Consider the following 18,877-nt stretch of genomic DNA (forward strand, 5'->3'; position numbering starts at 1 on the left):
CCGGCCCACGTGGTTATAGGCCCGTATTTGTATACTGACATTTTCACAATAAAGGTTTTTAAAACAAAACACGGTAGTAGTATTTACATTGGTAAAGTTTTTACTTTTAGTCACTGTTTTCGAATCAGTAAAAGGCAAGTGAAATAAAGCAGTCCAATTACATGACGGATAAAAGGTATAATATGTAGGAACGCAGTAAAGATAAATGGTCAAGGGCAGTTGTGTTTTCCACTCCTGCAACATAAAGTGATCGATAAGAATCTGATAATCAGGCGTATCGGCGACTAAGACAGCAGGCCGAGTCTCTTTTACTCAACGGCTCCGTCATGGAACGAAGAAACGCCCTTTTTCTCGAAAAAGGAATATATTTTACTTGCAGGACAGTTGTAAATTTTCCGGGAAAGTACATTAGCCTGGAATATTATAACATATATGTTTAAAAAAAAATAATGTTCGAAAACAATAAAAAGCGTAATTTTTAGGTCATATGACCAAGCTTTTCATCATTAAAATAACAAAAGTAAAATGAACCAATGAAAAGTTTTATTAACAAGTCACATGACCTGTTATGCTTACGTTACGCGCTGCGCGCCGCGCCCCGGATCACTTCCGGGTGCGCTAACGCGGCGTGTCATATAACGCATTACGCGACAACGTAGGTCAAGAATATAGTCAAAATGTCTCCACCAACCAGCGTTCGGAACACAACCCCTTTCAGCAGTCCAAAAAGTTCTGTTAAATGACAACAGAGGGGACAGGCAACAAGAACCATCAGTCAAAGAGGGGAGGGCAAGTTCTTCTCTTCCGGGTCATGTTGGGGCGCTACCGGAACTGATCGAATTGGTAGTCTACAGTGTTTCTGGATGTTTCAGACTAAAGCTGGCGTCAGCATGAGAGCACTACCATCTCGTAGCTCCGTCGTGGCCATTCCACGAGCAGACATGGCAGCCGCTCCCCACCAGAAGCCTGCGGGAGTCGGGGGCCCCCAAGACTTTTGTAGAATCTTCACGGCTGAGGGGACGCTTTCGAGAATGGGACCCAAGCCCTATCAGGGAAGCGTCCGAGTTCCAAGGTGTCCCAGGGCCATTTTAGTGGACCAGGCCCAAAACCGAAGAGCCGGCCGCCATTTTGAGAGTCCTGTGGCAGCCGCCTATCGCTGCACCGCAAGAGCGGGAGCAACTTAACTACATGGTGAGCGAGACGCTGTAGTCGCAAGAGCGGGCGGTAAACAGCTGAATGGCGGAAGAGGCACAGTGTAGCAAAAGCTGGCGGAATGGCAACTAAAACGGTAAAGGGGCGCCCCACTACAGCGTGTCTTCAGGTCAAACGGATTGTGGGACAAAGTCCAGAATAGAAGAGTCATCAAAAGGCAAAAAGTTCCGCCGGACCCCGGGAGCCGGCCGCCTATGTCGGGGGCGATCTCAGGCTACACCAGTGCTATAAGACTTGGGGAGGGGGTCGGAGCCAAGCGTCTTCTCCGAGTCCGTGCCATCACACCGCCCCTCGGGGGCCTCCGTCAAGCGGTTTAGGGAGGTACCATATAACATTGTTTTCAAATGCAGTCCGGTCCACAAACGACCCTCACTTACTTTGAGAATACTGAAGCTGCAGTAGGTGGAAATAAGCTTCAGACCGTCTTACAAGCACTGCTTTTGTAAACATTTTTTGATTTTTTTTGTATTTTTGCACAGTTTTATATATTTTTTTTGTTTTTGATGGAGGGGAAACAACAAAGCACAGGCATTGAAAAAGGCTCAAACTCAGAACTCTGAACTATGGCACCCAACATCCAGGACTTGCCATCCGGATCGTGGCGCCTTGTGCTGCTTCCGACCTATTCACACATCGGTCCACTACTGACATCTTATAAACCAACGTTATGTAAATAGTTATTTAATAAAATGTTTTACCCTGTTTCTTTGCTGGTGTGTTGTCTATATTTTTAATATTTGCATAGGGTTTGTCGTTATTTTGGGCGGGATGGGTGACGGAGCCGAGCTGTCTTGCAGCCCTCATGGTGTGGAGCTCAGTTCATCTCACTATTTTCGTATTTCTCATGAAGGGTTGTTTATAATATTTCTATTTTAGCGAGGTCAAAAAGAGATCCAATTAGTGGCCTACTGATTTTGCTCGATTACTTTTATTTTTTTACACGATTTTTCACGATCTGCAAAGACTAAACAGAGTATTGCGACTTTGTGCTTGTTTGTAAATAGAGAATGAACCAAAGAGAATCAATTGTAAAACAGTAAATGCTTGGATAATAATCAATCAAATGGAGAGACAAGCAGGCAGGACGGATTACAACGGGGGTAAAGGCCTGCGTTAACTACCCTTCAGTATCTGCAAAGAGAGAGTACTACTAAGACAAAAGAGGGGAGGGGGGCAGCGTTCAAAGCACATCAGCGTGCATAAACACGAAAAAGTTTTTATCTATCACGTACTTGACATTTTAAAGATTTTCATATTTGCTATTAAAAAAACATTGAAATTCACTGAAAAAACCATAGGTTATAGTCGATATATAGTTAGGAATTTGCATTTACAAAACCTTGAAAATTCAATGAAAAAACCATTGGTTTTAGGCCATATATAGTTAGGGATTTGCATTTACAAAACCTTATTTTACTCGCATAAAACCATTGAAATTCCATATATAGTTAGATGCGCTAACTATATATCGCGCACCCGCAATCCACTGCTGATGATGTCACATATTACATCATTCATGACATGGTCAGTGACATCACTGATGACATCACTGATCACAACATCCAGTGACTGTATGTTTCTGTAAAGTTAAAATATGTCTTACATATTGAAGAATGAGTGGATGTATAAATGTCTGGATGAAGGATTTAGTAGGTGCAACTGATTGTATGAGGGAGTGATTAAATGTGTCTCACTGAGTGCATGGGTTAGTGATTAAACTGTATTAATTTGTGCATCATTATATCTGTTGTTCTGTAAACTGCTGCATGTGTTGATCAGTAGCTATATGAATAACTATATGGGTTATTGATTGGTTGCTCAAGTATTTGTATGGGAGACTGAGTATGTGTGTGAGTGGCTGGGAGGTGTGTGACTCTGTGCATAGATGTGTGAGCAGTTGATTCACTAGATGTATGGTTTCAAAAGTGCATGTGGAAACAGCTGTATGGGCGGTTGACTGTGTGCATGAGTGTATTGGTGAGTGAATGGATATCTCAGTGCTACATGTCAAAGTAAGTACATATATAAAACACAGTACATGTGAGAGTTAACATATATAAATAACTGTGCATTAGAGCCAGTGAATGTGTGAGTGGCTGTATGGATCATTGTGAACTTTTATTAGGGATTATATAAGAGAGTAAATATGTGTTAGAATATGTTTCAATAAGTAAGGTGTGTATAACTGTATAGTTGAGGAATTGGAGGTGTGTTTGATTCTTTGCATGACTGTCTAGGTGTATGAGTAACTCCATGGATGAGTGACAATCTGTGAGTGTCTGTTTTCACTGAGTGTATCTAAGGATATATCAGAGTCTGTAGAGGTTCATCGTATTAACACATGAATGATGTCATCTGTGATGTTGTCAGTGATGTCATTTGAGTTGTCATCAGTGATGTCATCAGTGATGTCATTTGAGATGTCATCAGTGATGTCATTTGAGTTGTCATCAGTGATGTCATCAGTGATGTCACTGACCATGTCATGAATGATGTAATATGTGACATCATCAGCAGTGGATTGCGGGTGCGCGATATATAGTTAGCGCATCTAACTATATATGGAATTTCAATGGTTTTATGCGAGTAAAATAAGGTTTTGTAAATGCAAATCCCTAACTATATATGGCCTAAAACCAATGGTTTTTTCATTGAATATATATATATATATATATATATATATATATATATATATATATATATATATATATAATTATGCTCTAAGGTTACCCAAATGCAGGAAACACTCGAACCACAGGTAAGGTTCAACCTCCAAACCTTTAATCCTCGGTACAAAGCAGCCAGCATGCAAGAAAAATAACGCAGTTCCAACACTCTGCCTTACGCTTTTCGAATTATTTCTTCATCAGAGGCTCGTGTTGAAGATTCGCATTTGCGGACACTCCTCCATAATGTGTAATTGCACTATGACACGCCCTTTATGAGCCGCCCAGATTGGGTTCCATGTTTGACTTATGGGAGTAGGATTGCCCCGTGTATCGGTGCATTTATTTCCTACTGTAATTAGGTTCCGCATGAGCCCCTTGCTCGCTGGTTGCTTTTTATCCACACCTGTTGCTCCACAAAAGAGGGTCGTAAAATCAAAGTCTCTCGTGGCCCCTTATCTTCCGAGGGTGGTGCACTCCCAGCGGCTGGGCTGCCGCTTTCAAATACAAGCTCTGAGGTTACCACAATGCAGGAATCACTCGAACCACAGGTAAGGTTCAACCTCCAAACCTTTAATCCTCGGTACAAAGCAGCCGGCATGTTCAAAAATGTTATCTGATTCAATCAATGTGGCAACGCTAGAAACCACTGTTATAACATATAGCACACCGTCATGTGATACTGCGTGCGCACAATTCTTAGGGAGATTTCACCCAATTAAACGCATGGCACACTGTCACACAATACTACATGTGTACAATTCATTGAGTTTAACCAAATTAGATGAAATACTGCAACCTCATACTCATAAAGAGAAAAATGGCAGTAAGGAATAAAGGCTGCACTACCTCACTATACACACACTGTAAATATGCGATTAAGTCAAAGTTGCCCACCTCATTAGTCCACTGCCACGGGACCACACATATATAATATACTCTAGCGCACACAGAGAGGCAACACAATATATTACAAAAAAACACAAGTATGCAACAGGTAAATCAATCCAGACTCTTCAATAGTGTGAAATACGTTCCGTTTAACAGATTCTTGCATCATTCATGGCGTTAGCTGTATTGCTTGCTGCTTTATCCAATCATCTATCACGTTTTGCCCCAATGGGGCTTCCTCAGGGCAGTTATTAGAATCCCCCAGTCTTATGATGATCCTTAATGTTACATGATCACTAAATCATTTACTTAACGCCAGTATAAATAATCTCTCTTCTGAAACCAGTAGTAATCGCAGAAAAATCTTCAGTTTCTCCCACACTTTCACTTGGTAGTCCACAATTGCTTAAGAAGCCTCGAATCAGACTCTTTATCGTAATCCAAATTCAATTATCTCTTGTTCACGTTGATAGGTGACTCTCCATGTATTGAAAATGACTTCATTTTGGGCCACGGTACGACGCTGTGCTTCTCAGACCGCCGCCAGCCTTTGAAATTTCAAATAAAATTACCCAGTTCAATGCAGGCTATCTGAACAAATGATAAACTGCATCTATTTGCAATATTCCAACTATGTTCACTAAAGTTGCCTGATTCGATTTGTGTAGTGTCACTAAAAATCTCATTTATATATTGTTGCATACTGTCACATAATATTACATATGCACTTATCGTTGGAAATTCCGCAACTTCACCTATTTCTGCATGATTAGGAACAGTAAGATGATGCAGTTCAATAAGAGCAATCTGAACTTTGTATACATGTATCATGATAGTGAGTTTACTCTGGATTACTGAAGAAAATGTTGTTCGGCAACGGTATCACCCCTTACATGAAGTAAATGTGACCTGTGATAAACCAAACATAATGTGAGAATATAAAACGTCAGTTTCCCGCACTTTATCCCCCTACAGAGAGCCATCTATCCCATAATTATTCAACAATTGTTTTATGTTACTTGTACATCAATTTGCTTATGGGATCTCTGAGGCTGTCTAAGTGGGCTATAACTATGTGCGGGCAGTTAACATGATTCATTATTCCTGCCCCACATGTCAGAGTGTGGTAAAGTTGTGATCACAGGACTAGATCACTATCATCACGTACCTATAAATGTTCAAAATAATAAAGTGTCAAAGTGGAAAATATGAAAACACTGGATACAATCATACTCATAAGGGAAAGGCTGTAGCTTAGTTTTGAATGATTATAGGAGAGTCATCCTGTCAACCCTTCCTTTTGTTAATAGATTGTAGCCAACTCCTCCCCGCCATTAAGGCCATTCGGGACTTTAATATGAAGATTGATAATGTATCGTGATTCTAATGTGCGTAGATGTTTCTCCCTATTCCCCCCTCGGATTGCATAGCGACTCTTTCAATGCCAAAGAATCTGAGCAGACTGCTGTTACTGTTATGCTTCTCATGAAAATGTCTAGCCACAGGATAATTACAGTCCCTATTGATTATTGCCTGTGAGTGTTGTAGGATTCTATGTTTCAATTAGTTTGGTTCTTCCAATATACTTGAGGCCACAGGGCACTCTAAGATGTATACCACAAAGTCACTGGTACAGGTAATCCATTTATTGATGTATCTCGTCCTGCTTTGTTCATCTTGTACTCCCAGCAGTTTTTGCGATTCTTGCAAGGATTGCATTTGATGAAACACTTAGGTAGATTTAACCAAGTCTCAGTACTGATGTCCTATTGATAGCTATGGACTAGCCAATTGTTTAGTGACTTTGATTTTCTATATGTGATTTGTGGTTTTTCATCTACAAACTTCCCAAACACTGGGTCTGTTCCCAGTAGACTCCAGTGTTGTTTCATCAGTTGATTAATCTAGAAGGAGCTCTTCTTTTATATGTCGTGATCATTCTAGGTGCATTTGTCTCCTATTTCTTTTCTTTGATTTTAAATAGGAGCTCATACCGTGTCCTATTTGCAAGCTTTTTCTAGGCTACAGACAATACCTTGCTCTTAAAGCCCTGTTGTTTGAATCTGATGTCCAGGATATTCTGCTCCCACAAGAAACCCTCATTGGTGTTGCAATTACGGCGTGCCCTTATGTACTCGCCATAAGGAATGCTATTGATCAGGGGCGTCTGGTGATTACTATGGGCATGGAGAGTAGTGTCCTCTGATGTCTTTTATTTCTGAATAAGCTGGTGATTATTTGCTTTTTCTCAATGGAGATTGCTACTTCTAGGAATTCACAGTAATTGGTACTGATCTTTTGTGTAATGCTTACATTTAGGGGATTCCTTCCCAATTTATTAATGAATTCTAATGCTAGACTTTGTGGTCCATCCCAAATCAAGAAGAGGTCATCTATGTACCTGATCCAAATGGGAATGTGATCAGTGGACATGTCGTTATCAGCTACCCATACCACCTGTTCCGCCACCAGCCTCAGAATACATTTGCCAGGCCGGGGTGAAACAAGTGCCCATGGCCATCCCTGATGTTTGTCTGTACAGTGTTTTTTCGAACAAAAATATATTTTGCTCCAGGCAATACAGCATCATTTTTTCTATCATTGCAGACTGCTCCCATAATGAGATGTTTCTGCGTCATAAATATTACATGCATACCCCCTTTCTCTGATCAATGCACGTAAACAACAAGCATGCATCCAATGCTATTATGGAATAGCTATCTTCCCATCATTAGTGTTTTAGAAAGTCCTACTGTCTTTACAGTATGACCTAAGATACACTACAAACAGAGATAAAAAGAGATCCAAAAAAAAAGGTGTTTTCTAATAGCCCTCCATTTGAGAAGACAATAGGTCTACCTGGTGGTCTAATGGGATCTTTGTGAATTTTGGGAAGCATGAATAAACACGGGACTCGTGGATTTTCTGTTTTAAAGAATTTGAATTAAACATCATCCAGATGACCACCAGTGCCATAAGAGCTTGTGATATGGGCGCGGAAGGTGACTGTATTAGAAACATGCAGAGTTTTATCTGGGGCCCACTGGAGGGCTTTTTAAACGTGATCCCTGAATTGGACTAAAGAAAACGCACGCACTGGAGTGTTAAAAAATGCATACATTTACTACACCCCCCACAATGCACTATGAACATGAACTGGATTCTGAAGGCACACCGGAGGCCAAGTAATTAATTAGTAAGTGCATAAAGGGAATGTGGTAGCGAAGAACTATTTTCTGATGTCTGCCTCTGAAGAGAATCAACAATGATTTGAAACGCGTCATGCCAAGGGGATGTTCCCAAACCAGATGGAAAGCTGCATGTTTAACAATAGAAGGGTTGTTACTTACCAGAATGCGGAGTGCGGCCTCAAATCTGGGCGTTCTTTGTTGGAGATATTCATGGCGGCGGTTCCACCCGCGGAGGCGACGCACCGCCCTAAGAGCAAAGTGAGGGTCCTCAAGATGGGTACAGTCCCTCTCTGTATGGGCGCTGAAGGTGACAGTATTAGAAACATGCAGAGTTCTATCTGGGGCCCACTTGAGGGCTTTTTAAATGTGATCCCTGAATTGGACTAAAGAAAACACATGCACCGGAGTGTTAAAAAATGCATACATTTACTACACGCCCCACAATGTACTACGAACATGAACTTGATTGTGAAGGCACATAAGAGGCCAAGTAATTAATTAGTAAGTGCATAAAGGGAATGTGGTAGCAAAGAACTGTTTTCTGATGTCCGCCTCTAAAGAGAATCAACAATGATTTGAAACGAGTCCGGCCAAGGGGATGTTACCGAATGAGATGGAAAGCTGCATGTTTAACAATAAAAGGGTTGTTACCTACCTGAAGCGGAGTGCGGCCTCAAATCTGGGCGTTCTTTGTTGGAGATATAGATAGATAGATAGATATATAGATAGATATATAGATATATAGATAGATATATAGATAGATAGATATAGATATATAGATAGATATAGATATATAGATATATAGATAGATATATAGATATATAGATATATAGATAGATAGATAGATATATCAAATATTATTTGTGCAACTGTTTTAGTTGGAGCCCCTATTTGAATTGTCTATTAATATTCTAGAACAATAATCTGGTGAGACAACTGAAGTTAGTATTTTTCTGCTTTCCTAAATTTTAATTTAAAGCTTTGTCTTACAGTATAAGATTTTGCTTTACTCACTGGATGGTCGGCTGCTATCAACCTTTTGTGCCTATGAATGGTCTCTTGGAATCAAGTCTGTCACCTGGAGCCCCAGCAGTCAGTTCTTAGCAATTGGCAGCTATGATGAAAAGGTAAGCAATGGTTGGCATAGTGGAAATCTGTTTTGAGAAACGAAACATTTGTGTCGCTGCTTAAATTTGTTTCTGTATACCAGGTGAGAATTCTGAATCATGTGACGTGGAAGCCAATCACAGAACTTGAACATCCATCAGCAATCGTTAACCCAAAGATAGTGAGTAAAGAATGACTTTAATATTTTTAACTTTTCCTATAAGTAGTCGTTTTTAGCTTTTTTGATTGTTTGTATACTACTACTTTTAATTGATGGTGAGGTTGGCAGTATAAATCAGGTATTAGTGAGGGTCACACTAGATGTATGCCTCTTTTAGTTTATCACTGAATTACGTGGTCTAGTAAGTTCAGCATATCCTTGGACAGTTGTGTAACAGTATTAGTCCCAGATGTTATATGCAACCTCTGCCTAAAAATGTGAGTATGCTGATCATAAACATTAACCAGTTTCCTAAGATCTTGAGGTCTCAAAGTTGTAATTATTTGCAGTTTTATGTAGCATATACATGGCAAATTCCATGCAGCTCAGTGCTCCACAACATGGTGCCATCAAAGACCATATACAAATAGCAAACAGTAGACCATCTGCTTTGGCAAAATGCACAAAGCTTGATGAATGCGATAAGCCAGTCAATCCTCACGAGTGTTTCTACATCGAGTAACTTCCTAGCATAAAACTAAAGCGATGCATTAGTCCTCTCTAGACAAACTAAATCTCTCGTCTATCTTAGTGAGAAACCTAGGAATATCTGCTTAAATGGAGAATATTAAAACTTGGTGTGTGTTTGAGATTGCACAGCCCAAGCTTTGTATTTGATCAAACAGTCTTATCATGCCTTTCTTTAGCTGCTCTTCCCTTTTGTTTTTTCCTCTTCAAACTTTCTTGTCAACACCAGGTCCAAACCCATGATATAGGAAGATTAAGTGACTGTAATACACAGATTGTAATTTGAAACATGAAATGTCAGTTAGCAGTGATCGCAAATTTATTTTAAAATTGTTATAAAGCTCATAGCTGCCCCAGTGACGGGGCGTCCCAGCGCTAACTGAATCACGGCTGAAACCCTTCCAAGGAAAGAGAAGAGCCTAAGCTGGAAAGAGCCAGGTCTTTAATGCCTTACGAAAGGCCAGGTGGTTCTGGAGTCCTCTGATGGAGGTGGGAAGAGAGTTCTAGAGGCGCGCCGCCTGAAATTTAAATGATCGACCGCCCGCTCTGGTTCTGAAAAAGCGGGGAGTACAGACCAAGCCCGCATTAGCCGAATGCAAAGAGCGATTCGGTACATATTGGACCAGCAGATCCACCAAAATCTGCGATACTTGTCAGGTCAATATTTTATGGGCAGTTTAAAATGGTAAGGAAACATTGATCTCTGACAGTTAAAAAAATATCCGGATATTTAAAATGTTGTTTCATTGTGTATACAAATGTATGGATTGCTTGCAGAAATACATTTCGGTTGACATAAACTAAAAGTAGTGATAAGCTCCCAGCTTAAAAATGGAGGAACTTTTCTACATATCGCCCTTCTGGGAATTTTGAAGCTATCACACTATAAGACATAAACTTTTAACTCCAGTCCAATAAAGTGCCTACTGATAACAGCAGTATTCATCATTAAAACCAAGTGAAAAAAGTTCAGACGTTCAGCGAGGTCAGGTTTAGGTTACATTTTCATATATGTAAGTCCTCTGCAGAGAAGTTCACAAATTTTGTAAAATGGGTACGACCCAGAAAAAAATCAGGGTCTTTGCCATGACCTCCATGGTACATCTGGAAAACAAAATGGAGGACTTCGATAATTTAGCCGCGGAAGCTATAGATCCCTTTCTGGGAGACCACGCTTTTGTAGCCTTACTGAAAGATTCTGTTCCTCCAGAGTTGCTTAAGTACTCATGATACAAATGGACATACAGAACGTGGTCAGAATTACTTTGTAGGGGGATAGAGACTTATGACCTGGTCTTAAGCCAGGGGAGGACTCTTCGGAGGTGCATCCTGTCAGGCAGCTCTTGTAGAAGTTGAGTTCCCGGGAGGACAGATAAGGCTGTCACTGTTAAGGGTTCCCTGCATTGCCATTAAGGCAGCATGCCTCTACTTGTTGGTCAGACATCTTGAGGGAGGATTCTTCTACTCATGGTATTCTGTTGCTGAGGAAAGGACCCCAAAATGGTTTACTGACATCCTTTGCTCAGATTTGGCCTTGAATAGTCTTTGGGGTCCATTGGCCTTTCATTCAGAACTCCTACACAAACGTCTGCGCTTCTCTTTAGTGCCATGGCCTGGTCCAGTTGTAGCAGATGATGTGTTCTTATTATCATCCTTCCCCGCGGAGGAAATGGGCCATGTCACAGGTCGGCCGGGTGGCGGGGATATGCTTCAGTGTTCTGAGAGCCCTCAGGAAAGTGCTAGATCTGCTTCCCACTGCTGCTCGAAAGACGCTGGTGCATGCCCTGGTCACCTCCCGACTTGATTATGGGAACCTGCTCTATTTGGGGGCCACAGGCAGGGTCATGGGCCGCCTGCTGGTCCTTCAAAATGCGGCAGCGCGGCTGGTTCTCAGACTCCCTAGGAGGTCTTCCGCCAAACCAGCCCTACGGGCCCTCCATTGGCTCCCCATTGGCTCCCCATTGAGAGAAGAGTGGAGTTTAAGGCCCTTGCCACATGTCATCGCATCCTGAGCGGCAAAGCACCTCTTCCGCTCCAGAGCCTTGTTTCCCACTATGAGCCTGCACGCAGTCTTCGGTCCTCTCAGACCGGGCTGTTAAAAGTCCCAAGAATATTCAAAGCTCGTATGGGAGGTAGATCCTTCAGACACCTTGCTCCCAAGTGCTGGAACAATCTTCCGCTGGAACTTCGACTCGAACCTTCCGAAGTCCAATTTAGGAAAAAACTCAAAACGCACCTTTTCAGCAGATAGCTTTTGTGGGAGGAGGGGGGACAGCCACTTCACTTGTCATAGCGCGGGGACACGCCAGTGGCGTAACCAGGCGCTTAATAAATGTCCAATAATAATAATGTCAAGCCAATGAAGTTCTAGTCTTTGCCTCTCAGGATGCTCTTCACAAAGTTGAATATGAAGTAATCACTTTGGATCTTAGTGATATCAAGCACTTTTGCCTCCCCTGTAATGGGCATTACTCATCTCAACCATTTTTACCTCCAGGAGAAGTAGAAGAATATGTTTGTGGTTGTGGTAAAGGAAGACCAGACAGCATTTAGTTCCTCAAGATAAGCAACTTCTCAGTGATTAGCGACCTATACTTGTCATTCATCCCACGTGTTCTGCAATGCTGCTTTTTAACAAAAACATAATTTTGGGTGTTGCCTAATGCAGGAAAACAGTGCTTTGTGAAAGGATCCAGTGATCTGAGCAGGATAGACCTTTACCTATGTGTCTTGCCAAAGACTTTGAAAGTCGTCTTCAGTGCTCGCCTATGTAGGTCGATCATGTCACCTCTTTAGCCACTGCTACCTGGCAAACACCATTCCCTTGATGTTTTTGGCTTATGACGTGCCCTGTTAGGAGCTCTATTACAAACAAAAAAAAACACAAGTGATTATAGAGCAGTGTGGCCTCCTGCTGGAAGAAGTCTGTCTCCCAACGGTTACCCAAAGCAATATGAGCAATATTTTTCTCATGAAATACATGAATTGTTAGAGTACAGGGTTGCCTCTCACAAGTCATTCCCAAAACCCGGGACATATGTTAGTAATTATCTAGCAGGCATGCGACTTTGATCCGTCTAAATTCTCAAAAATAGAATTACGGAAGAACACCTGATATTATTTCTATGTTAAGGTGTTTGTTGTCTCTAATGCCTTACCGTCCTAGAACAGACACTCTAGTCTGTCATTATCACTAATTGTGGGGGGGTTCATGAATTTTCAACTCGGCGCAACCAAAGAAATGTCAGCCCTGTTTAGGACCATACATAAACCCACACATGTACCAAAAATAATAAGTGAAAAAATGTGTGGCGGAGAGGAAGGCACCTCACGGGCGAACACCCTTGGGGCAATCTGGTCAGATGTTTACCAGAATCTTGGCCCCTTTCTCATCATAGGCAGCCGTTCCTATTCCAGAATTTTGGTGAGTTAGTGAGAAAAAAGAAAAGAGAGAAGGTGCATATCAAGGAGATTTAGAGCGTGACTCTTTGACCCTGATGAATCTGCCATAAAGGTTTCTGGGCAGTGAAACATGTTGGTCACAGGTAGTGGTATGCAACTTTAAGCTACCCTCCTTTTTATTTCAACTTCGCACACCCGATTCATGAATAAAAGTAGTTTGAGTGGTGTGGGTGTTGATTTTATCCTTCACTCTGTTGTGTTTGTCCGAGGAGTCACGCTCTAAATCTCCTTGATATGCACCTTCTCTCTTTTCTTTTTTCTCACTAACTCACCAAAATTCTGGAATAGGAACGGCTGCCTATGATGAGAAAGGGGCCAAGATTCTGGTAAACATCTGACCAGATTGCCCCGAGGGTGTTCGCCCGTGAGGTGCCTTCCTCTCCGCCACACATTTTTTCACTTATTATTTTTGGTACATGTGTGGGTTTATGTATGGTCCTAAACAGGGCTGACATTTCTTTGGTTGCGCCGAGTTGAAAATTCCTGAACCCCCCACAATTAGTGATAATGACAGACTAGAGTGTCTGTTCTAGGACGGTAAGGCATTAGAGACAACAAACACCTTAACATACAAATAATATCGGGTGTTCTTCCGTAATTCCATTTTTGAGAATTTAGACGGATCAAAGTCGCATGCCTGCTAGATAATTACTAACATATGTCCCGGGTTTGGGGAATTTTTTGATTGTATTTGATGAGTGGAGGGCCTTTCCCATTAATACCCGTAATATTCCCTCTAAGCTCCTCTTGTTATTGAATTGCCTCTCACAAGTAACAGCTCTCTAAAAATATTTCTTAAAGCCCTCAAAGTGGTCTAATCGAATCCTTGGCAAGCCAGTCTTTTGTGATCCGTTTTATTTCAACTTGCGATAGTCACTCTGACCAACACTGCTATGCAAAATCTGTTTGACATTACAAGCTTTCGAAAGAATTTGCGTGACATTATTCAGACTCTGGTGGCCAGAAGTTTACATTGCTTAACCCATTGTAAATGAAGGTATTGATTACGCTTTCATCCACAGCCTCATGAAGTACCAGGAAATAGAATGGGAATAGAATGTGATATCACTTCCTGAAAAATGGTACTTGAAGGCACAATGCATAGGATCCACTTAAGCAGAAGCCTTAATTTGTCCTAACTCACCCACTCGTTTCCATTGCGAGCTGGTACTTTTATGAAAATGTAGTATAGTATGGAAAAACTATTTATGTAGCTCTGTATATGGCAATATTTTATTTTTAAGCACTATAAATAACTTTGGTTACGATTATCCACTGTGATGGTATTCATTTTACCGTCTTCAGATTGGAAGTGTACGTCAAATTCGAACCACTTAGCTCAGTGGTGCCCATTTAACAAAAAAAGCTGCAGTTATCAGAATGCAAAAAATAAATCTGGCTAAATGGAATTGCACATGTTCGACATGGGGCAGCTTTAGAGCGAAGTTGGAGGGAAACACTTTTTCTTAAACAGCACCAATCCATTTTGGAATCCTAGCCTCGTTGACTGTTCCTCACATGTTTGCAGGGGATGTTTAGAATGTTTCCTGATACTGTGCCATATTTTAATACATCTTGATTTTTTTAGAATTGAAACTGTTTGTAAACATTCATCAGTGTATCAATATTTTTAAAGTGCATCGTTTATCTTGTAGGTTGTGTACAAAGAAGTGGCGGTATGTCCAAATTCTGGGATAGATGACCGCACGTTCCCTCCTACATTACCGTGTACCACCAGCTTGTTCAGCACACAGAGTAAATGTATGGAATAATTTAATCAAAGTGGGCATTGGGTAATATGTTTGTTATTTAGAAAGATTATCGCATTCAGAAATCTTCACACCATGCCTCCCCTTTCAGTCGTAGATCAGAGTGTCATTAAGGAATCAGACTCTGTATGTTCGTGAACTCTCACTTGGATGCTTTGTGTTTCTGGAATCAGATCCAAAATAAGATTATGGATCTGATTTGCAGATAGCGTCATAATGTAAGGCGTTGCCCTTTTAATGTAAATGTGTTAGCCCGTGTGCAATATTTTACCAAACTTTTGTATTGATTTGAAAACATATCTAGTTTCATACTTGAAATAAGGATGCCCTTGCTTTTATTTTATTTCTTGCACCTACAACCTGCGAAATGTTACATCTCTTTACTTTTCATTGTATTCAGCTATGCATCATGTTAGGAAAGTGATATATGTGCAGCTCTGGAAAGGTTGCAGGAAGCTTCCAGAATGTGTGTGAAATGCAAGATTTAAACAATAGTGTTGGTACTCATCACTGAAAAAATACCTGCAAATCTCTGGGATCTTTTTGTACTGTAACTGAAAGCCTTGCTGTGGATTGAAGATCACATTGTTTTATAGCGTTCTGTACGATTTAAGTATTACCCATTTCCTGTAACTATGAAATTCAGTGTGTAAGCAAATCAAGGACTTCAGAAGCTGCCTAACACTGAGCTGTATGATGCTTATTGGTCGCGGCTTCCTCCTGTAATCTGGCCTATGGAGCCATCAAGTGATGACTTTTATTGGTTATCTAAATGGTAGATAGAGCAGGGAAAATGCATTCTGCATCCTATCTTCATTGATGGTCATGCACGCTAGAATGGTCTCCTGCTGCCTGTGTGTGGAACTGCAGCACTGACTAATAGATATGTTGTTCATATAATATAACACAGGGTGTGAAGAATCCATTTGTTGTTCAGTTGAAAAGCAGCATATCAGAAGTGGATTATTTTTATTTTTTAAACTGTTTTTTCCTGACATGATTTTGAAAGTGCATTTCAATATCTTAGTGTGAAGGCTGTTTAAAATGAGAAAAGGATATGCAAAAATATAACTTCATTGTCTTCTAATGTAAAACAGAGTGAAAAACGTGCTGCCCGTTTAAGAACTCCAGAAAGTCTCTCAACCCAAGATGCTTTTTACTGGCAGTATGCCTCCCTACTCAGTTCTTTCTTCCAGCTCCTATGAGAAGGATCTGAGAGCATGTGTGAGAACATAGGTTTGTTTTTCTAAAGAAGCCTAGTGCTGTAGACCAATAGTGTCAGCCATCCTCAATGCTTTTCAGTCAAAAGCAGCTCCAAACCCCTGCTTCACTTGGTTCAAAGCCTTTTGGACATACCCCAAGAACATTATTTTTAACACCTGCAACAATACAATCTGCCAAACATTAAAAAAAATATAGGCCATCACAGCAAGTTCCGGATTTTCAAAAAGTGACCAGAACCGTAATATATAATTGTCTCTTCATTTCTAGGCAAGTTAATCCTCTCGTAATTAATGAGCTCTAAAGGTCAATATATATTAAGATGGTGGAGGATCTGTACCCAGTTAAAGTGGTGCGTCTTTGGCATCTCATGGGTATATTAGTAGAATCCTCACTCACAGGTGCCACCAGTGGCATGCTTTATCATCGGATCCTCTCCCACCTAGTATGAGTGGGTGGCCTCAATGAAGTTTGCAAGAGGAGCTCTTTGTCTAAGGCATGGGTACTCACAAACTTTCTCTCGGGGGCCAAATTTACAGTGTGCTTTGTGGCAGAGGGCCGCACCAGTGGGGGTGGTGTCAGTGGGGGAGGGGGCAGTGCTAGAGCAAAAATAAACTGACCATGAGGTTGAACACAGGCCCCTGCAGTGGACGCCTTCGTCCACTGAGCCACCAGCCTTGGCATACACTCATCTTTCTCTCTGTCTCGCTCCCTTTCTCTATCTCTCCCTCACTCTCTCTATCTCCTTCCCCCTCTCTCTGTCTCCCTCTCTCTCCCTTTCTCCTTCTCCCTCCCGGTCTCCCTTTCTCTCCCTGCCTCCCTCCCTCTGTCTCCCTCCCTCTGTCTCCCTCCCTCTGTCTCCCTCCCTCTGTCTCCCTCCCTCTGTCTCCCTCCCTCTGTCTCCCTCCCTCTGCCTCCCTCCCTCTGCCTCCCTCCCTCTGCCTCCCTCCCTCTGCCTCCCTCCCTCTGCCTCACTCCCTCTGTCTCCCTCACTCCCTCTGTCTCCCTCACTCCCTCTGGCTCCCTCACTCCCTCTGTCTCCCTCACTCCCTCTGTCTCCCTCCCTCTGTCTGTCTCCCTCTGTCTGTCTCCTCCCTCTGTCTGTCTCCTCCCTCCCTCTGTCTGCCTCCCTCCCTCTGTCTCCCTCCTTCTCCCTCCCTCTGTCTCCCTCCCTCTGTCTCCCTCCCTCTGTCTCCCTCCCTCTGTCTCCCTCCCTCTGTCTCCCTCCCTCTGTCTCCCTCCCTCTGTCTCCCTCCCTCTGTCTGTCTCCCTCCCTCTGTCTGTCTCCCTCCCTCTGTCTGTCTCCCTCCCTCTGTCTGTCTCCCTCCCTCTGTCTGTCTCCCTCCCTCTGTCTCCCTCCCTCTGCCTCCCTCCCTCTGCCTCCCTCCCTCTGCCTCCCTCCCTCTGCCTCCCTCCCTCTGCCTCCCTCCCTCTGTCTCCCTCCCTCTGTCTCCCTCCCTCTGTCTCCCTCCCTCTGTCTCCCTCCCTCTGTCTCCCTCCCTCCCTCTGTCTCCCTCCCTCTGTCTGTCTCCCTCCCTCTGTCTGTCTCCCTCCCTCTGTCTGTCTCCCTCCCTCTGTCTGTCTCCCTCCCTCTGTCTGTCTCCCTCCCTCTGTCTGTCTCCCTCCCTCCCTCTGTCTGTCTCCTCCCTCTGTCTGTCTCCCTCGGTCTCCCTCCCTCTGCCTCCCTCCCTCTGCCTCCCTCCCTCTGTCTCCCTCCTTCTCCCTCTGTCTGTCTCCCTCCCTCTGTCTGTCTCCCTCCCTCCCTCTGTCTGTCTCCTCCCTCTGTCTGTCTCCCTCGGTCTCCCTCCCTCTGCCTCCCTCCCTCTGCCTCCCTCCCTCTGTCTCCCTCCTTCTCCCTCTGTCTGTCTCCCTCCCTCTGTCTCCCTCACTCCCTCTGTCTCCCTCACTCCCTCTGTCTCCCTCACTCCCTCTGTCTCCCTCACTCCCTCTGTCTCCCTCACTCCCTCTGGCTCCCTCACTCCCTCTGTCTCCCTCACTCCCTCTGTCTCCCTCCCTCTGTCTGTCTCCCTCTGTCTGTCTCCTCCCTCTGTCTGTCTCCTCCCTCCCTCTGTCTGCCTCCCTCCCTCTGTCTCCCTCCTTCTCCCTCCTTCTCCCTCCTTCTCCCTCCTTCTCCCTCCCTCTGTCTCCCTCCCTCCCTCTGTCTCCCTCCCTCCCTCTGTCTCCCTCCCTCCCTCTGTCTCCCTCCCTCCCTCTGTCTCCCTCCCTCCCTCTGTCTCCCTCCCTCCCTCTGTCTGTCTCCTCCCTGTCTGTCTCCTCCCTGTCTGTCTCCTCCCTGTCTGTCTCCTCCCTGTCTGTCTCCTCCCTCTGTCTGTCTCCTCCCTCTGTCTGTCTCCTCCCTCTGTCTGTCTCCTCCCTCTGTCTGTCTCCTCCCTCTGTCTGTCTCCTCCCTCTGTCTGTCTCCTCCCTCCCTCCCTCTGTCTCCCTCCCTCCCTCTGTCTCCCTCCCTCCCTCTGTCTCCCTCCCTCTGTCTGTCTCCCTCCCTCTGTCTGTCTCCCTCCCTCTGTCTGTCTCCCTCCCTCTGTCTGTCTCCCTCCCTCTGTCTGTCTCCTCCCTTGGTCTCCCTCCCTCCCTCTGTCTCCCTCTGTCTCCCTCCCTCCCTCTGTCTCCCTCTGTCTCCCTGCCTCCCTCTGTCTGTCTCCCTCCCTGCCT

General features: G+C 43.4%; 1 protein-coding gene across 1 annotated transcript in view; it reads left to right on the forward strand.

Annotated features, from left to right (window-relative positions):
* LOC147710962 (WD repeat-containing protein WRAP73-like) overlaps nucleotides 1-18,877 on the forward strand; it is a 198,242-nt gene that overhangs the window by 36,075 nt on the left and 143,290 nt on the right. Inside the window, exons 2-4 of the mRNA XM_086919406.1 lie at nucleotides 8,953-9,087; nucleotides 9,171-9,248; nucleotides 14,873-14,978. Of these exons, the coding sequence (XP_086775532.1) occupies nucleotides 8,953-9,087; nucleotides 9,171-9,248; nucleotides 14,873-14,978 (319 nt within the window). The remainder of the gene's footprint in view (nucleotides 1-8,952; nucleotides 9,088-9,170; nucleotides 9,249-14,872; nucleotides 14,979-18,877) is intronic.

Source organism: Lissotriton vulgaris, chromosome 5 (assembly GCF_964263255.1).
Source record: "Lissotriton vulgaris chromosome 5, aLisVul1.2, whole genome shotgun sequence".
Classification (NCBI taxonomy): Eukaryota; Metazoa; Chordata; class Amphibia; order Caudata; family Salamandridae; genus Lissotriton; species Lissotriton vulgaris.